This window comes from Protopterus annectens, chromosome 6.part0, assembly GCF_019279795.1.
Source record: "Protopterus annectens isolate FY-2018-M chromosome 6.part0, PAN1.0, whole genome shotgun sequence".
Taxonomy (NCBI): domain Eukaryota; kingdom Metazoa; phylum Chordata; order Ceratodontiformes; family Protopteridae; genus Protopterus; species Protopterus annectens.
In genome coordinates, this window is record NC_056737.1 from 792347998 (window position 1) to 792367123 (window position 19126).

The window sequence follows — 19126 nt, forward strand, 5'->3', positions numbered from 1 at the left end:
TCTTTCTTTGATTTTCTTTTTGCTTCCATGCTATATGTTCACTTTTTGACATGCAGGCTTATTAGCTGAAATGGTTTATAATTTCTCTACTTTGCCATATACAGTGTGAATAGGTAGGGAATTGGTGGAATGTCTGTAACTCTACTGTAACAATCATCACCATATTGAAGAAACATACCAAACAGATCTACCATATAAATATGGTGCACTTTGTGTGGATGTGCACTGGGGAATTGTGAGAGGAGCACCATTATTGTGATGATGTATGCCCTTCCTGATCCCCACTCATTCACCTACTTGACTATTGCAAATTTCCTTATCTCCCAGTCTCTACCTTGGACAGGCAATGGATGTCTCCCCCAATATTTCACTCTTTCCTCCCCCACTTGGAGAGATGAGCAGGATATTGCCTCATCATTCTTGTCCCCCAATTGTCATCTGCTTTGCACACCCTACTGTTTTAAGCGATACATATACTTAACACACACACGCGTGCACGCGCGCGCACACTCACACACACACACACACACACACACACACACACACACACACATATATATGCTTACCTCACAACCCCTTTGCTTAATAATTCTAGACAAGGCTAATAATGATAATAAGGTTGCAAAACCTTACAGTGAGAAGTGAGGGCTGCCAGGACAGTAGCTACTTCATAAGCATTCTTCCCAGATGTATCTACATATGTGAAACACTACTTGGCGAGGTGTCTCAGAATTCAGTCAACTTTATAATGGGGACTGTCAGCCTTAAAGTAAGGCAAGATTTTCAAGCGCTATCCATAATGGTCTGTTTTGATGTCCTTCAGCATTCCAGTGCTCAGTAGAATACTGCCGTGTAGTTATCCGTGTGTTATTTTAGACTGGTAGAGTTTGTCTTCCTCAAAGTAGTCTAGTGCCATTAAGTGAATATCCATCTTAACAGTACATCCTCGAGTGGGAAGTATTTTGACAATCAGGTACCTTTGTTACATGTATTATTTACAATCTTGGTTGAGTTATAATATAATTACAGTTATATTTCTAGCATATGTTTGGAGTTTTAAAAGTACACTATTCATGAAGTCATGCCCCTCATTTTACAGAAGTTGTCTGTGGGGAGACCTCTTTTTACTAGACAAAATGTAATTTCCTCCATGGAAGAACTGAAGAAGAATTGAGATGATGTTGACTTTCATCACAGTCGTGTGAGATTGACATCAGTGCTGCTGTGTATGAAAAAGATGAAGGTTTGAGCTGAACCATAGTTATTATTGGAAAATTTACACATACATGAGGAACTGTTAGAGGGAAAAATACTCGTTGCTACTAACCACTGAAATATTTCACTCTCTGAGATCTACTGCTAAGCTGAGCACTTAACTCACCTACTTTTCTTTGCCTAACTTACTGTCAATGCTGAATAGGATAGAAAAAGAAGAGAAAAAGTGGATAGGTAGGAAAAGATGGTGACAGTGAGGCAAGAATGAGGAGGGAGTAAAGGTATTGGGTTTAAATGAGTATTTAAGAGTTGCTGAAGAAAAAGTGACAGAAAAACATGAGAAAAGGGAAGTTAAGGTAAACGTGATGGACAAGAAATAATGTTGGGAAGACAGGATGAAAAGGAAATAGATTAAGGAATAACAGAGTAGCAAGTAAATGCGCATTCAAAATTCACAATTCAGAGTTGAAGCCGAGGGTATTTTGCTCAAATGAATGTGGGAAAGTCAGGTGGGAGATAAGAGTTCAGTATTAAGTTGCATAATAGTTACATTTATATTGATATGTAGAGATGTTCGGTCTAATTAGATGAAGTCGTCATATCATAAAAGACAGCTTTTTTGTATTTTGTTAGTATTGTCTTAATAGCTAATAGAAATGATAGGACTTTCAAGTACTAACCTTATATAGAAGCAGTTTTCTGAGGCCGTCGTTCAAAGTTTTATGCGTATTAAAATGGAATACCAACTACTTAAAAAGGATAGAAGTTTAGTTATGCATTTAATTATGATAGTTGTGCCTCAACTGTAGCCCCATAGTTTTAGATTTGTTTGTTTGTAAATATTGCTTATCCTGTTAAGTTATTTTGATACAAAACATGTGTGCACTCTCACACTGTGTATTTTTTCATTCATTAGAATCAACATGTTCATCTATACAGCATGAAAACTGTGGATGCAGCCTTCGACAGTGTGAGTGGTTTGTGTTTGAACATGAGCTTGTCTTGCCCGAATATGTCATTGATTTTGAATATATCACACAGGTATGCCATAGATCCATTTTATTTTAAAATAAACTTTTTACTGTCTTTTAATTCTAGTAAATTTTGATGTGCGTATTAAGATTACAAGTCATTTAATGCAACTTTGATTGAGATAGTACTGCCTTCTGATCTTCCTTCATTATAGTTTACATACCATTTTTTCACATCAGATCAGCTGAAATATATTTGCCTAACATTTTATACATACAGTCGATATAAAAAGTTTACACACCCCTGTTAAAATGCCAGGTTTGGCTGGGTTTTTACTGCAGTTTTTATTACATATATGTACAGTGGATATAAAAAGTTTACACACCCCCTGTTAAAATGACAGTTTTTGTGATATAAAAAAAATGAGACCACAGTATACAGTAGATAAAGACATACACTTAATATGCAACACATGGAGATGTGTTGTGTGATGCATGGTGTATCTTACAGTGTACTCTTAAGGTACACGTTTTATAGAAAGTTGGTAATCCTTAAGGTTATTCTTAGGGCTTACCACTCGCTATATAGTGTTGAACATATTTCAAGTATAATACAACCCACTCTCCTATTTTCCTTTATCTGTTTTTTCTGTTTTATTTTGTAAACTTAATATTTCTCCTTACCTTTTTGGAATGTGTTAATTGCCTAAATGATGAATGAGAGTTTACACAGAGGGGTTCCCAGTGGAAGTGGGTGTACATCAGGGTTCAGCTTTGAGCCTACAGCTGTTCATACTGGTGATGAACTACATTAGCAAACAGGTCGGAGTGAACAGATCAACAAAGTTGCTGTATGCAGGTGATGTGGCATTAGAACGTCATCAAAGGATAGGAGAATGGAATGGAAAACTGAAGGCAAATGGGATGAAACTAAGTGCAGATAAGATGGTGGTAATGGCAGCAAATGGGGAAATCAGAAGACGCTGAGAATAGAGATAAGAAGGGAAGATAGTGGAAGAGGTAAACAGCTTCAAGTATCTGGAAGGGGTGGTTGAGAAGGGAAGTCTGAATGAAGAGGTCAAAGCTAGAATCAGAGGGGCTGCAGCCAACTAGCACACAGTGTCAGGTGTAGTCCATGACAGAAGAATGCCAAAGAAGCTGAAAAGTAAGGTGTATGAGACAGTGATGCTACCAGTAATACTGTATGGTGCAGAAACCTGGGCAGTAAAGGTAAAACAGTTGAAGAAGCTAGAGGTGATGGAAATGAAGTGCCTGAGAAGGGTAGTAGGATGCACAGTGTGGGACAGATGAAGAAATGAGGACATAAGAGCAGAAGCCAAAGTAGCTCCGGTTGCAGAAAAGATCAAAGAGAACAGATTACGGTGGTGTGGACACATGCAGAAAAGCAGTAGACAATCTGGTGAGGAAGATTTGGAACAGACAGGAAGAAGGTAAGAGGAAGCGAGGATGTCCAGCAAAGAGGTGGATGGATTATGTGAAAGAAGATCTGCAACACTCCGGCATGAGTGTTGAAGAAGGCAGGAATGTGGCACTGGGTCGAGAGAGATGGCAACAGTTAGCACGATACCCTAACCCCATGTAGAAAAAATGGGAAAAAGGGGGTATGATGATGATAAGACAGAGGTGTCCAGTAAGTAGTATCTTATATGCCTTGGTCATGAATGCAGTAGTTAATAAAATAAGGTTAACATTAAGGGGAGCTGAATATTGTACAGTAGGATGAATTCAAGTGGCAGTAATATTTTCATTTGTGACTGACATAGTATTAATTACAAAAAAAGAACAATGGATGTGAATAGCTGTAGGAGTCTTGTTCAAGAATTGAAGGCAATTGCTTTTTTCTTTATTAATATTAAACCAAAGGACTAGGATCATTGGATAAAGTAGTAGGTATCCAGTTTAATAAAGAGGAGAGAGAAATCTTAGTTATAAAATTTTCTAAGTAACAGTAGAGATCTATACAGTGGAAGAATATGATTGATACAATAAGAAACAGATGTAGATTTTACAGAATGTATAACTTGATGTTTAGAAAAAAAGCATATTTAATTTGGTTTTATTGGGTAAAATTGCATATTTAGTAAGTGTGTTTAAAATACCAAGAGAGTATGAAAACTATTTAATGTCAGTGGTGTTTTCATTTATATGGGGATCAAGATTAAATCCAGTCAAAAGAAGAAAATTATATGTAAAAAAAATCTGAAGGATGATTGGGGTTGATTCTTCCAATTATGTATATAGAATCGTTGAATTTATATAAAGTTTTGAGATGGTTAAAGGAAAAAGATGATAGACTGATAATGAGGGTAATGAAGGAAAAATATAAAGAAATATGGGAAAAACTCATATTTAGAAATGGTAAAAGGAGACCTGTGTGATTAAATGAAAATATATCAAGAGAAAATGCTGTTGTGGAAAATTAGTATGGATAATGTAGAAAAAAAATAGAAGGGAAAAAAAAAAAAAAAAAAAAAAAAATTAAGCTTATTTCCTGCCTTTCTTGTTAAGTGGTACAGACTATTTGTAGGCTTCTGAGCCCCCAAGCCCTTCTGTGTTTGAGGGAAGCCTTCTAGCTTGTTTTTTTTTTTTTCTTGTAACTAGCCAGTTTTCTAGTTTCAGCACTCAAATCTGTTTCTTTGATCTCAGCACTTGTTCAGAAAAAAAAAAAAAAAAAAATTTCATCTGCTTTTACTGTACTTGTGTTTCTACCTACTTCTTTTTACTTTTGCATCATCTTAAAATACTCAATTGTATTTATTACTGCTTGGTGTAACTCATTCTAAGCCTTTTGGTTTAAACACTTGGGCTTCGGACCAGTTAGTTGTTTTGCACTGAGAGGTTTGTGGTCTGCACTGTTGTGGCAGAACAGGTAGCTTACATCCTTCTAGGTTGAGAACTGCTGATTGAGGGCTCAGTGTCTGTTATTCTAAAAGTGTATTAATTCTGGTTTAAGCACTTGGGCTTTCAAGCCAGTTATTTTACATTAAGAGGGTTCGTGGTCTGCACTCTTGTGGGAGGAGAGGCTGGACTCTGCCCTTCTGAGCTGGGAATTTCTGGTTAAAGGCTTATAGTGCATGCATATCTGAACTGTTTCTTACTGAAGTTGGTGCGCCTTGTTTGCTGTGGCATAGACTGGATTCGGGCCTGCTGGATCTAGCTTTGTTTGTGTAACTTGAGCACTAATCCAGACATTCTCTAAAGTATTCAATGGTATTTATTACTGCTTGGTTGTAACTTGATTAAAGTGTAGCTATCATTCAAGTCTTTTGGATTAAGCACTTGGGCTTCAGACCAGTTGTTTTACATTAGGAAGGTTTGTGGCAAGCACTGTGGTGGCAGGACAGGCAGCTTTCATCCTTCTAAGTTGGGAACTGCTGATTGAGAGCCCAGTGTCCAAGTGTATTAGTTCTGGTTTAGGCACTTGGGCTTCAGGCCAGTTATTTTACATTAAGAAGGTTCGTGGACTGCACTCTTGTGGGAGAAGAGGCTGGACTCTGCCCTTCTGAGCTGGGAATTTTCTGGTTAAAGGTTTATAGTGCCTGAATATTTGAACTGTATCTTACTGAAATTGGTTCACCTTGTTTGCTCTATCATAGACTAGATCCAGGCCTACTGAATCTAGCTTTGTTTATATACTTGTTGTTTGTTTGCTTGTTATTTCCCTGGAAGCTAATTCACCTAATACGCAACTTCTCAGCTTCTGTGGATCACTAGGGATACCTGCATTGCTTATTGTATTTATTAGCTTGTGTCAGTTGAAAGAAAGTTACTGTTTGTCGTTTTGCATTTAGTTACTTGTATCACATTGCACTCAAGTTACCTGGCACTTGCTCACTAAAGCAATTATATAAGTCAGCACTAAAAATTAAAGCACTACACCCTCACTCCCCACTGGCCCTTGTTTTCAATTAAGGATTTCCCAATATTATTCTAGCATGTCCAAAGGTCAGTTGTCAATCTCCTCTCCGGTCCAGCTGGTGAATCTGGGAATCTTGAGGCAATGTTATAACTGCCTCATGTACACAGACAACCCTCTCCTCCTCCCACATAACACAAATACTTGCGAGAGATGCAGCTATTTAGCCAAACTGGAGGCTGAGCTCTCTCAACTCAGGACTGGCAAGACCAGACAGGAGGAGAAGGCAACTACACACACCACAAAACCAGCCTCACATAATGCTACCACTCCACTGAATCAAACACATAAACACACAAAGACATACTCGGAGGCTCTGAGTAAAAATTTACCTAAACAGCAGAGGCCTCCAAAGCAGACACCCAAACAACTGCTACCTCAAGACACCCCAAAAGCAACACATAAACCACAAAAGCAGTGTGCAAAGCAGTCACAGCCCTTAAGGCCAAATACAACACCAAACATACTTGTCATAGGTGACTCCATAGTCAGACACACTGACGTCCCACTCACCAGGCTGAACAAGGAGAGGGTCACAGTAAGCTGCCTATCGGGCGCTAGAATCCGCCACATAACACAAGCACTCGGGTCACTCCACAGCAAGTACAAATATGACACAGTCATTGTCCATGCTGGTGTGAACGACCTGAGACGTACCTCCCTGGACTGCATGAAAAGAGACATAGAGGAGCTCTCTGATTATGTAGCCCAGGCAGGTATGACCCTAACCCTGAGCAGTATCCTTCCTTCACCAAGAATGATGCCACAATATAGAGACAAGATGATCAGCTTTAACAATTGGCTTAATGTCTGGTGTCATTCAAAGGGTATCCAGTGTCTGTCTGCCTGGGATGACATGCTTGACAAGCCACGCTGCTTCGCAAGGGACGGCTTGCACCTGTCACCCTGGGATTCGGATATTGGCTAAGGCTCTTGCCACCCCCATAGTGCCTTTTTTAGGCAAGGCTCAAATTCTAAACCTACCACCCTAGAAAACAAAAATGGGAAGAAATTGAGGGTAATGCTGCTCAATGCCAGAAGTCTAAATCTCAAAATGCACGCACTCGAGGCCCTTCTCAGTATGGAGAACATCGATGTCTGTGCTGTAACTGAAACCTGGTTCAAGGCTCCTGAGAGCACCCCGGCACTTTTAGGTTTTACCTCATATCATGCGTTCCGGCCCCAAAACCCGGACCACTCCACAAAAGGAGGGGGTGTATCCATATTCATTAAGGATACTCACACCTCCAGGTTGGTGGCAACGCATGAAGCTTCGGAAACCATCCAGGTGCAACTAACAATAGGCAAAACTGCTCTACAAATTGTAGCATGCTACAGGCCACCCTCTCAAACTCAGGAACCCCACACAGCCTTCCTGAAGACACTGGAGGGTATAAATGTATCTCCAAACACCATCATATTGGGTGACTTCAACTACCCGAATATAGACTGGGAACATTACTCAAGCCCTAACTTTCTAGCCCAACGGTTCCTGGAGTTCATAAATTCAAATGCCATGGAACAGCTAGTCACTGTCCCCACGAGAGGAGAAAATATACTAGATCTCATTGTCACAAACATGGGGACAAAATGCTCCACACCGCAAGTATATCCCTCATTGGTGAGATCTGATCATAAACTAATCTCACTGGAAATCCACATCCCGCCCCACCCCAAACAAAAAGACCATAGTGAAGAACTTCTCTAAAGCAAACTTCACACTACTCAAGACTGGTGTGGTATCCTTCAAGGCCCCTGAGTCAGAGGAAACCACAACCCAAGCTGCGGAAGCCCTTACAAATGCCTTCTATGAACACCTCCAGGACTGCATGGATCAGGCAATCCCAAATAATACCAAGACTCTTTCCACAAAGGGCAAACGTCCAGTCTGGTGGACCCCAGCCATTAACAAACTTTACAATAAAAGGAGAAAGCTATTACATGATAGAACAAAATCCATAAAAGGGAAGTCACCCCTGATCATTATTAGTAAAAAATTACGAGCACTCATAAAATCAACTAAGGCCAATTTTGAGAGAAAAATTGCCATGGATTCAAAGGACAATCATAAGGCCTTTTTCAGCTATGTTAGGAACCTGGGTGGAAACTCACAGATATGCTCAGAATTAGTCCAAAATGATACAAAAATCACTGAACCCACAGACATTGCCAACATACTGGCAGACAGGTTCAGTGCAAACTTCACCCCCCCCTAAAGGAGAGATAACTATCCCAGCCGAGTGTAGCCTCCCGGACATCTCAAATGCGCAGGTGAAAGCTGCTCTCTCTAAAGCTAAAACACAGCATCAATGGGACCGGATGGTGTCCCCGGCTGTGTGCTACGAAGCTAAATGAGGAATTAAACCCGCATAAGGCAGCTGTTTAATCTCAGCCTTACCACAGGATACGTGCCCAAGGAGTGGCGTGCGGCAACTGTGGTCCCACTCCACAAAGGTGGCCTCTCGGACCCTGGTAATTACCGCCCCATAAGCTTAACAAGTCTAGTCTGCAAAGCTATGGAGAGGATCATAATGGAGCTCATAAACAAAGATATAGGGACTTGCAGACATTGGACCCGACCCAGTTTGGCTTTGTCAAGGGAAGATCATGCCTTTTGAACTTGGTCGACTTCTTGAAATAGTCACCAAGGCCATTGATGAGGAAAGGCAGTCCATACAGCCTACCTTGACCTTGCAAAGGCTTTCGACACAATACCCCACTCGGGTATTGTAGAAAACTTACCAGCTTAAATGTAAACCCATATGTCACAAGATGGGTTGCAAACTGGCTTAAGGACAGAACCCACAGGGTTAGAGTTGCTGGCGCTGTGTCAGACTCCAAGCCGGTCACAAGTGGTGTCCCACAGGGCTCGGTCCTTGGCCCCTATTGTTTGGCATCTACTTCTCAGAAGTACAGGCCAACATGGGAGGACTTTGGCTGACAAAGTTTGCAGATGACTGCAAACTGGGCCATAGTGGAAAGTGCATCGGACACTGATATCCTTCAGAAGGGACTCACGAAACAGATAGCTGGTGCCAGAGCCATGGCCTGAAGTTAAACGCCAAAAATGTATAGTCATACCCTTCGGGAAAAACAAGGTAACCCCAAGCTACCATATAGGTGGCAATCCACTAAGCACAGAAGAGGTTATCAGGGACCTGGGGACCCAGGTTGACAGTGGCCTTTCTTTTGACACTCACATTGCTAAAGTGGTTAGAAAGACCTTCTACATTGCCCACCTGATCATGAAGGGATTCACATCCAGATCTAGTGAGGTCATTGTTCCCTGTACTCTTCACTTATCAGACCAATGATCGAGTACAATGCCCCATTCGGGATGTATCTCACCCGACATCTGCAGCAATTGGAGAGACCCCAAAGTTCCTCACCAAAAGGATAAAGGGACTCCAAAATCTGTCATATGCTGCCAGATTGAAGAAACTCCAGCTCTATTCAGTCGCATACCGTCTGCTCAGAGGTGACATGTGCCTGACATACAAGGCCATGTCCAACCCGGAATTAATGGACATGCTCCACCTCAAAAATCCAAATCCACCAAAACCACTAGAGCATGCGACTTAAACCTTAGCACGGATATAAATAGGACGTGCTGGAGGGATAGATTTATCACTCAGAGACTCCCTATGCTGTGGAATAAAATCCCGGTCCATGTGAGGCAGAGCACCTCGCTGACTCTGTTCAAGAGAAATCTAGACCTGTGGATGGGAGATCGTAGGTTTACCCCGGGAATCATCTCTGGGTCACTGCTGGACAGAGGCACAACAAACTAATGGGCACAGTATTTTTTCATATAAGGGGTGGCGTAAGCCACAATAATTTGGGCTAGGCTTATAAATGCCTTAGGGCAGATAGCCTAGTATAAACCTATGAACCTATGAACCTATGAAAATGTGACAAATAAATACTATTATGTATTTCCATGGAAACATTTGGAAACAAAAAAAAAAGCTGTAAAAGCAAGATTAGAAAGATTTGTGAGATATTTGAATGTATAGATTTTTTGGAAGATTAATGATAAGTTACCAGTAAAGGCGAATATGCCATATAAAAAATAGATGAAAGAATTTGTAGTTATTGTAATAAAGAGACTATGAATGTGAAAGAGTAAAGCAGTTATAGCAAGAAATATGTAAAAACAGAAAGCATAAAAGGTTTGAAAAGGTTACATGATATACGTATGGATATGACAGAAAATGGATATTATGGTGAAAAAAGACAAGGCAATGCCAAAAGTTAGATACGTTGTTTTGTATAATATGGACTGTGTGGAATGAAAGGATAAATGGGATAAAATATAATGGTAAATTGATATCATCACAGATTTTGAAAAAAATACATTTTTCGTTGTGGAAAAAGGGAGGGTTATGTAAAGAAGAAAGGGTAATGTACTGAAAATGTTATAAATATGGTGAAACATGTAAATAGTTGTAAATTGTAAAATAAGCTATATATATATATATATATATATATATATATATATATATATATATATATATATATATATATATATATATATATTGTACATATGATGTATATAATGCATATGATGGATTTAAGAAAGGACCTTTGCCTTTTTTGTTGTGAGGGGGAACGATTTTGCTGCTGCACTTCCTTCTCCTATTTCATTTGCAGAGGCAGCTAGGAGAAGCTGTGCAGTAATGGATTGAGAACAGAGTTCTGTTAGTGATAGCAGCGTGGTTCTATCAGCCAGACAGAAAACTTTGAAAAGTGGGTGGATATTGCAAATAGAGTCTAGCTGACTTTAACCCATAGGATTTTGAAGTTGTAACTGAAATTGCTTCTGGAGATTTGCTTGGTGAAAAAAATGGTTGATTTATTGAACACAGGTGATTGTAGTAAAATGTCTGAGATTTCTTGGAAGGATAGAATGAGAAAGGTTTTTAGAATGGACAGTGAGTTGGGTGGAAAGGAAATAAGTGAGGAGGTGGATGGACATAAGGTTACAGATGGGATGCAATCTGGAAAATCTTATGTTGATGCTGTTGAAATAAAAGGTACTGTAAACTTTATTTAAAATGAAAAAAAAGGTTTGTTGTTTGGATAAAAAAATACCATTACCGGTGGAATGAATTTATATTTTCCTAGCAAGGGACTCAATTAAAAAAAAAAGTGCGTGTTCAGTTTTGTACTGAGAAAATTTAGTTAAAAGATGTTAAAATTTATTTTTTTATTTATGTGTTGCTCAGTTTCTGATGTAGTGAAAGTTAAAGATGAATGGAGTGTTTGGAATGGGAGGTTAGAAGTGGATATTATTTTAAAATATGAAAAAGATGTGATGAGGCATTTACCAAATGTTATGTATTTAGATGGTAAAAGAGGAACAGTTGGGTATATGAGACAGAAGAAAACTTGTTTCTTTTATGGGGATTTCAATCATCTAATAAATTAGTGTACACAAATAAGTTGCTCTCAATGAGGGGGGTCATCTTCCGAGTGGTTGGCTGCTGAGATTCACCTGCATAAATCAACTGACAAAAGCTGATTTGAGTATACTTTTCTCTGCACTTATTTAAGATTAGGTATTTGTAGATAATTGTTTCACTTGAATACTGTACTCCCTGTCTAGCTGCAGTTAGTTGCCTGAAGTGTGAAAAAGTATAGCCATCTGTATACATTGAAAGTTGTTAGATTTATTTTGAAATTCTGTGTTAGCTTAGCCAGAGGGTTTCTGCTTGCATTATAATCTGTGCTGGTCACATTTTTTAATCATTCTGCTCATCTTCCAAGTGGTTGGCTGCTGAGATTCGCCTGCATAAATCAACTGACAAAAGCTGATTTTAAGTATTCTTTTCTCTGCACTTATTTAAAATTAGGTATTTGTAGATAATTGTTTCACTTGAATACTGTACTCCCTGTCTAACTGCAGTTAGTCTTCCCCCACCCCCTCCCTGTTCTTGTTGTGGTATTAATCTTGGTGGCTTTGGAATTACCCACCCCTTCTGTAAATCTGTTTTTGGACACTCCTACTGGGCCTATCTCATTTGCTCACTCAACTGAGCACAGTGAGATCATATTTTGATTTCAGACACTCCTACCAGTCCCATCTCCTCTGCTGTGTACAGAGAGAGCACATGGGAAGGACATCCCCTACAGCATTTTAATCTGCTCTGTTCCCTCCGTCTTCATGCAAAAAAAAAAAACTTTCTTGAGCTGCTCTTACATAACTGTCTTCTACCTTATACCTTAATTTGCTGTTCTGTGTTCAAGTGCTCTTATTTGATTTTTCATAAACTTCTTTTTGTCATTTTTAACTTATCTACATTTATTTAAACTGTATTTGCCTTAATATTGCTACACACTTGTGTGCTTGCTTGTACTGCATATAAAGTGTTTTTGCTACTGGCATTAGCTCATTCTTTCTAATACAGAGAGAACTTTTTGAGAAAGCCAACCCACTATATATATATATATATATATACACACACACACACACACATATATATATATATATATATATATATATATATATATATATATATATATATACATATATATATATATATATATATTCCAACCTTGCTTTCTGCCTTTCCTGTAAGTAGTCTAGTCCAGATACAGATTTGCTGTATCCAGGACTGTTTGTAAGCTTCTGTGCCCCAAAGCCTTTCTGTGTTGGAGGGAAGCCTTCTAGCTTATCAGTGGGAGTGGTAAGCACAAGGTAGCCTATCTACCACAAGAGTGGTTTCTGGCCCAGAAATTGTAGTTTTTTGGCTGTTTGGGCAGTTTTTCCATCTCTTTCAACTTTCTGGTTTAAAAGCCTGCGTTTGCACTTGTTTCCCACCTTTCCTGTAACTAGTCTAGTCCAGATACAGATTTGCTTTATCCAGGACTGTTTGTAAGCTTCTGTGCCCCCAAGCCTTTCTGTGTTGGAGGGAAGCCTTCTAGCTTATCAGTGGGAGTGGTAAGCACTAGGAAACCTATCTGCAACAAGATCCAGATACAGATTCTTAGTTTTAGCCCTTGAAGTTGCTTATTCGTGCTCAGCACTTGTTCAGAACTTGTTGTAAACACTAAATAAGCTACAAATTATTACAGCACTCATCCTTCCTCATTACCTAGAGGAAAACAGTTTTTGTACTTACTTTCCCCACTTGCTTAGAGAAAAACAGCTCTTGTACTCACTTTCCTCACTTGTCTAGAGGAAAATAGTTTTTTTAGTCAGGCATGTCCAAGGGTCAGCTCCCAGTGTTCTCTCCTGTCTATCTGATGAATCTGGGCATCTTTGGGCATTCTAGCAATTGCCTCATGTACACAGACAACCCTCTCCTCCTACCACCCAACACTACAACCTGTGAGAGATGCACTTATCTAGCCAAACTGGAGGTAAAGCTCTCTCCAACCAAGACTGAACTTGACAGTCAAGAGGAGAAGGTAAACACTTGCACCACACCACACCACACCACACCACACCACACACATCACATAGTCCCACTAAACCTACACCACCAAAATCCACACATAGAAACACAAAAACATTCGCGGAGGCTCTCAATAATAATCTGCTCAAGCAAGAGAGACCTACAAAGCAGAAACGCAAGCAACCTTCCCCCACCAACACAACCCAAATGACACATAGCCCACAGACTCAGTGTGCCACTCAATCACAGCCCATAAGGCAAAACAACTTACCCAACACACTTGTCATAGTTGAATCTATAGTCAGGCACACTGATGTCCCATTCACCAGGCTAAACAAGGAGAAAGTTACTGTCAGCTGCCTGTTGGGTGCCAGGATCCACCACATAACCCACGCACTTCAGTCACTCCACAAGTACAAATAGGACTCTGTGATTGTCCATGTTGGTGTGAACAACCTGAGACGTACCTCCCTGGACTACATAAAGAGAGACAAGGAAGAGCTCTCTGATCTTGTAGCCCAGGCAGGTATGACCCTAGCCCTGTGTAGCATCCTGCCATCGCCCAGAACAAGGACAAAATGATTGACTTCAACAATTGGCTAAGCTTCTGGTGTCATTCTAAGGGGATCCAGTATCTGTCTGCCTGGGGCGACATGGTTGGCAGACCACAATGCTTTGCCAGAGATGGCCTGCACCTGTCACCCCTGGGATTCCGGATACTGACAAAGGCTCTTGCCACCCCTATAGTGCCTTTTTTTAGGCAAGGTTCAAATGACATATTCACCACTGTAACAGGAACAGGCAAGCAAAAACTGAGGGTAATGCTACTTAATGCTAGAAGTCTAAATCTCAAAATGCACTCACTCGAGGCACTCCTTAAAACGAAGAACATCAATATCTGTGCAGTGACTGAGATCTGGTTCAGGGCTGCAGAGAGCACCACTGCATTACCATGCTGTAACTCATACCACACTTTTCGGCCATCTAACCTGGACCGGAACACCAAAGGTGGAGGTGTGTCCATATTCATTAAGGATATCCACACCTCCAGGCTAGTTGCTCAGCATAATGCATCCATGGTTATCCAAATGCAACTAACTCTGGGCAAAACTGCAATCCAAATTGTAGCTTGCTACAGATCCCCCAGGATTCCCAGGATTCCCACTCCTGTTTTCTTGATACACTGGAAAATATTAGGGTTCAACCAAACCCCCTAATATTTGGTGATTTCACCTATCTCATTAACTGGGAAAACTACTCATGTACCAACTCCTTCACTCAGCGCTTTCTGGAATTCATAAATTCTAATGCCCTGGATCAACGTATCCACACCCCCACCAAGGCCAACAATATTCTAGACCTAGTCATTACCAACATGAGTGACCGGTGTTCCACACCTGAAGTCACCTCCTCGTTGGTCCGATCCGACCATAAGCTAATCACCCTAGATATCCACATCCCACCCCCACCCCCCATTAAGGAAACCATGGTAAAAAAATTCTCCAAAGTCAACTTCATGCTTCTTAAGATAGAAGTGGCGAACTTCACGACACCCATGCAGATGGACAATACAGTTACGACTGCTGAATCCTACACAAATGCACTCTATAAGCACTTGAGTGCATGGATCGTGGTATCCCAGACAGAACCAAGACACAATCCTCCAAAAAAAGGAAGCCAATCTGGTGGTCCCCCTGCCATAAACAAACTCTACAACAGAAGGAAGAAACTGTTGCAAAAGAGATAAAATCACATTAGTGGAGGAGCTCCCTGGTCAGCCTCAGTAAGAAGCTGAGATCCCTTATAAGATCCTCCAAAGCTAGCTACGAAAACAAGATCGCCAGTGATTCTAAGGACAACCACAAAGCATTCTATGGCTATGTCAATAATTTCAATGGCAACACTCAGATCTGCTCTGAGTTACAGCACAATGGCACAAAAATTACAGAACCAACTGATATTGCCAACATCCTGGCAGATAGGTTCAGTGCTAACTTTACCCCCCTCTCACTCCCTAAAGGACCCATATCTATTCAAGAAGAATGCAGAGTCCCTTTAATCACAACTACACAGGTAAAAGCAGCACTCTCTAAAGCCAAAAACACAGCATCCATGGCTGCGTTTTACACAAACTTCAGAATGAACTGGCTCCCCACATAAGCACCATGTTCAATCATAGCCTCACGTCAGGCTTTGTGCCCACTGAATGGCACACAGCAACAGTTATCCCACTCCACAAAGGGGGAGCACCAATGATCCTGGGAACTATCGCCCTATTAGCCTGATCTGCAAGGCCATGGAACGTATCATCATGGAATTCCTAAACAAAGACATTGGTAACCTCCAAACTCTGGGCCCCACCCAGTTCGGTTTTGTGAAAGGCAGATCATGCCTCCTGAACCTGGTCAACTTCTTTGAGGCAGTCACCAAAGCTGTAGACGAGAATAAGGTGGTTCACACAGCCTATCTTTACCTTGCCAAGGCTTTCAGCACAATTCCCCATTCTGGAATTATAGCTAAACTCACTAAACTAGGTATAAATCCCTATGTCACATGATGGGTTGCTAACTGGCTCACTGACAGAAGCCATACTGTAAATGTTGCAGACTCCAAATCTGACTTCAAACCAGTGACAAGTGGAGTACCACAGGGTTTAGTCCTGGGCCCTCTCCTATTTGGTATCTACTTCTCTGAAGTACAGGCTAATACAGAAGGTCTCTGGCTAACGAAGTTTGCAGATGACTGCAAACTAGGAGCTATAGTCGAGTCCCCAAATGATGTGGACATCCTACAGAAGGGCCTCGCTGAGACAAATGCCTGGTGTCAGAGCCATGGCCTCAAGCTCAATGCCAAAAAGTGCATTGTTATCCCCTTTAGTAAAAATCTGTACCCATGAACTACCACATAGGCGGCAGTCTTCTTAACGCTGAATGTGTGATAAGAGCCCTTTGGACCCAGGTGGACAGTAGTCTCTTCTTTGATAATCACATTGTCACAGTAGTCAGGAAATCTTTCTACGTGGCACACCTCATCACGAACGTGTTCTCATCCAGGAAAGAAGAGGCCATTGTTCCCCTCTACTTGACACTCATTAGACCCATTATAGAGTACAATGCCCCTTTTGGAATGTATCTCACAAGACATCTGCAGCAGCTGGAAAGGCCACAGAAGTACCACACAAAGAGGATTACTGGCCTCAAACAGATGCCCTACAAGTCTCAAAAAACTCCAGCTTTACTCTGTAGCATATCGCCTACTCTGAGGTGATCTCTGCCTAACATATAAAGTTATGTCAAACCCAGAGCTGTTGGACATGCTACACCTAAAGAAATCCCAATCCCTCTGAGCTACATGCTCTAGGGGCCTAAACCTTGTCACCCCAATAAACAGGACATGCTGGAGGGATAGATTCCTGTCCCAGAGACTTCCCATACTCTGGAACAAGCTACCCATCTATGTCAAGCAAAGTTCCTCATTAACACTCTTCAAGAAAAATCTTGATGAGTGGAAAAGAAATAGGAAATTCACCCCAGGGATCACTTCTGTGGCTCTGCTCAACAGGGGCACAGGAAATTAACTTTTTTGGGTTGGCGTAAGCCAGTGAACTTGTTGGCTAGGTTTGCTTAGGCCCTATAAGTGTAAAAGAGAATGTAGAATACGTACATGTGAAGGGCATTTTTGGTTTGATTGTAAAAAGAATAAGCAATATAATATTATGATGATGAAGCAAGTATTGAAATGTTTGAATGTAATGAGGAAGTAGCGAAAACTGTTAATGAAAAAGAGGATTAAGTAATAAAAGATGGCTTAGATAAAAATGTTATTTCTGGAGGATGACTGTTACCGTACAAAGAGTGTTGAAAATTAGATTGAGGGTGATAAGTCAGATGTTTGTGAAGGGAGTGTAAAGGATGTTAGGAAAAGAAATTCAGTAGGTGCTAGGGTAAGGGTGAGAAAAATAATATTTAAAAATACATCAATAAGATTAAAAGGAAAAGTAAGGAGTAGTTTTAGATGTGTTTCGGTTAATGAAAAGAGTGAAGAAATCTGAGGACAAATGAGTAGTTGTACATAAACTCAGAAAAATATTAAATTGGGAAACAAATTAGAAAATTAAAATGTTTAATCAAACTTAAAAAGAAGGAAAAGTAACAATTTTAGGGTGTGTTCAGTAAATGTGAATAGTATTATTAATATTGTAAGAAGGATCGTGGAATAATGGAATGCTGTGCTAAAGGTGACATACACTGGATATAAATAGTGTACACACCCCTGTTAAAATGCCAGGTTTTTGTGATATAAAAAATGAGACCACAATAAATCATTTAAAAACATTTCCCACCTTTAATGTGATCTATGACCTTTACAATTCAAGTGAAAAACAAACAAATCTGTTAGGGGAATAAATATAAAAAAAAATGTACAATAAGCTGGTTGCATAAGTGTGCACACCCTTAAACTAATACTTTGTTGAAGCACCTTTGATTTAATTACAGCATTCAGTCTTCTTGGGTACACACCTGCCAATAGTTAAAGAGACTCTGATTAACCCCAAATAAAGTTCAGCTGTCCTGACATTTACTCAGTTGCCTGCTACATCAAAAGCCATGGTTTGCAGAGAGCTTACAAAGCATCAAAGGAATCTCATTGTTGAAAGGTGTCAGTCAGGAGAAAGTTACAAAAAATAACCAAGGCATTGGATATGCCATGGAACACAGTGAAGACAGTCATCAAATAGTGGAGAAAATATGGGACGTTGCAAAGTTCTGGACTCCCTTCAAAATCGATGAAATGTCAAGATGAAAACTGGTCAGGGAGGCTGCCAAGAGACCTACAGCAACACTGAAGGAGCTGCAGGAAATTCTGGCAAGTACTAGTTGTGTACTACATGTGACAACAATCTCCCGTATTCTCCATATGTCTGTGCTATGGGGTAGGGTTGCAAGTCTTTTCTTACACAGAAAAACATCCAGGCCCGACTAAAATTTGCAAAACAATACATCAAGTCTCCCAAAAGCATGTGGGAAAATGTGTTATGGTCTGATGAGACCAAGGTTGAACTTTTTGGCCACAATTCCAAATGGTACATTTGGCGCAAAACAACACTTCGCATCACCAAAAGCACATCATCCCCATGGTGAAGCATGGTGGTGGCAGAATCATGCTTTGGGGTAGCTTTTCTTCAGCTGGAACTGGGGCTTTAGTCAAGGTGGACGGAATTATGAACAGTTCCAAATGCCAGTCACTTTTGGCCCAAAACCTTCAGGCGTCTGTTAGAAAGATGAAGAGGAATTTGACCTTTCATCACAACAATGACCCCAAGCATACATCCAAATCGACAAAACAATGGCTTCACCAGAAGAAAATTAAAGTTTTGGACTGGCCCGGCCAGAGCCCAGACCTAAATACAATAGAAAAACTGTGGGGTGACTTGAACAGGACTGTGCACAAGGGATGCCATTGTAATCTGACAGATTTGGAGCGCTTTTGCAAGGAAGAGTGGGTAAATATTGCTAAGTCAAGATGTGCCATGCTGCTCGACTTTTACCCAAGAATTCTGAATGCTGTAATTAAATCAAAAGGTGCTTCAACAAAGTATTAGT

At 40.4% G+C, this 19126-nt stretch overlaps 1 protein-coding gene across 1 annotated transcript in view; it reads left to right on the plus strand.

The window, feature by feature from the left end:
• Window positions 1-19126, plus strand: part of LRRC9 (leucine rich repeat containing 9) — a 3097114-nt gene that overhangs the window by 1455429 nt on the left and 1622559 nt on the right. The window contains exon 15 of the mRNA XM_044073581.1: window positions 2132-2256. Within this exon, the coding sequence (XP_043929516.1) occupies window positions 2132-2256 (125 nt within the window). The remainder of the gene's footprint in view (window positions 1-2131; window positions 2257-19126) is intronic.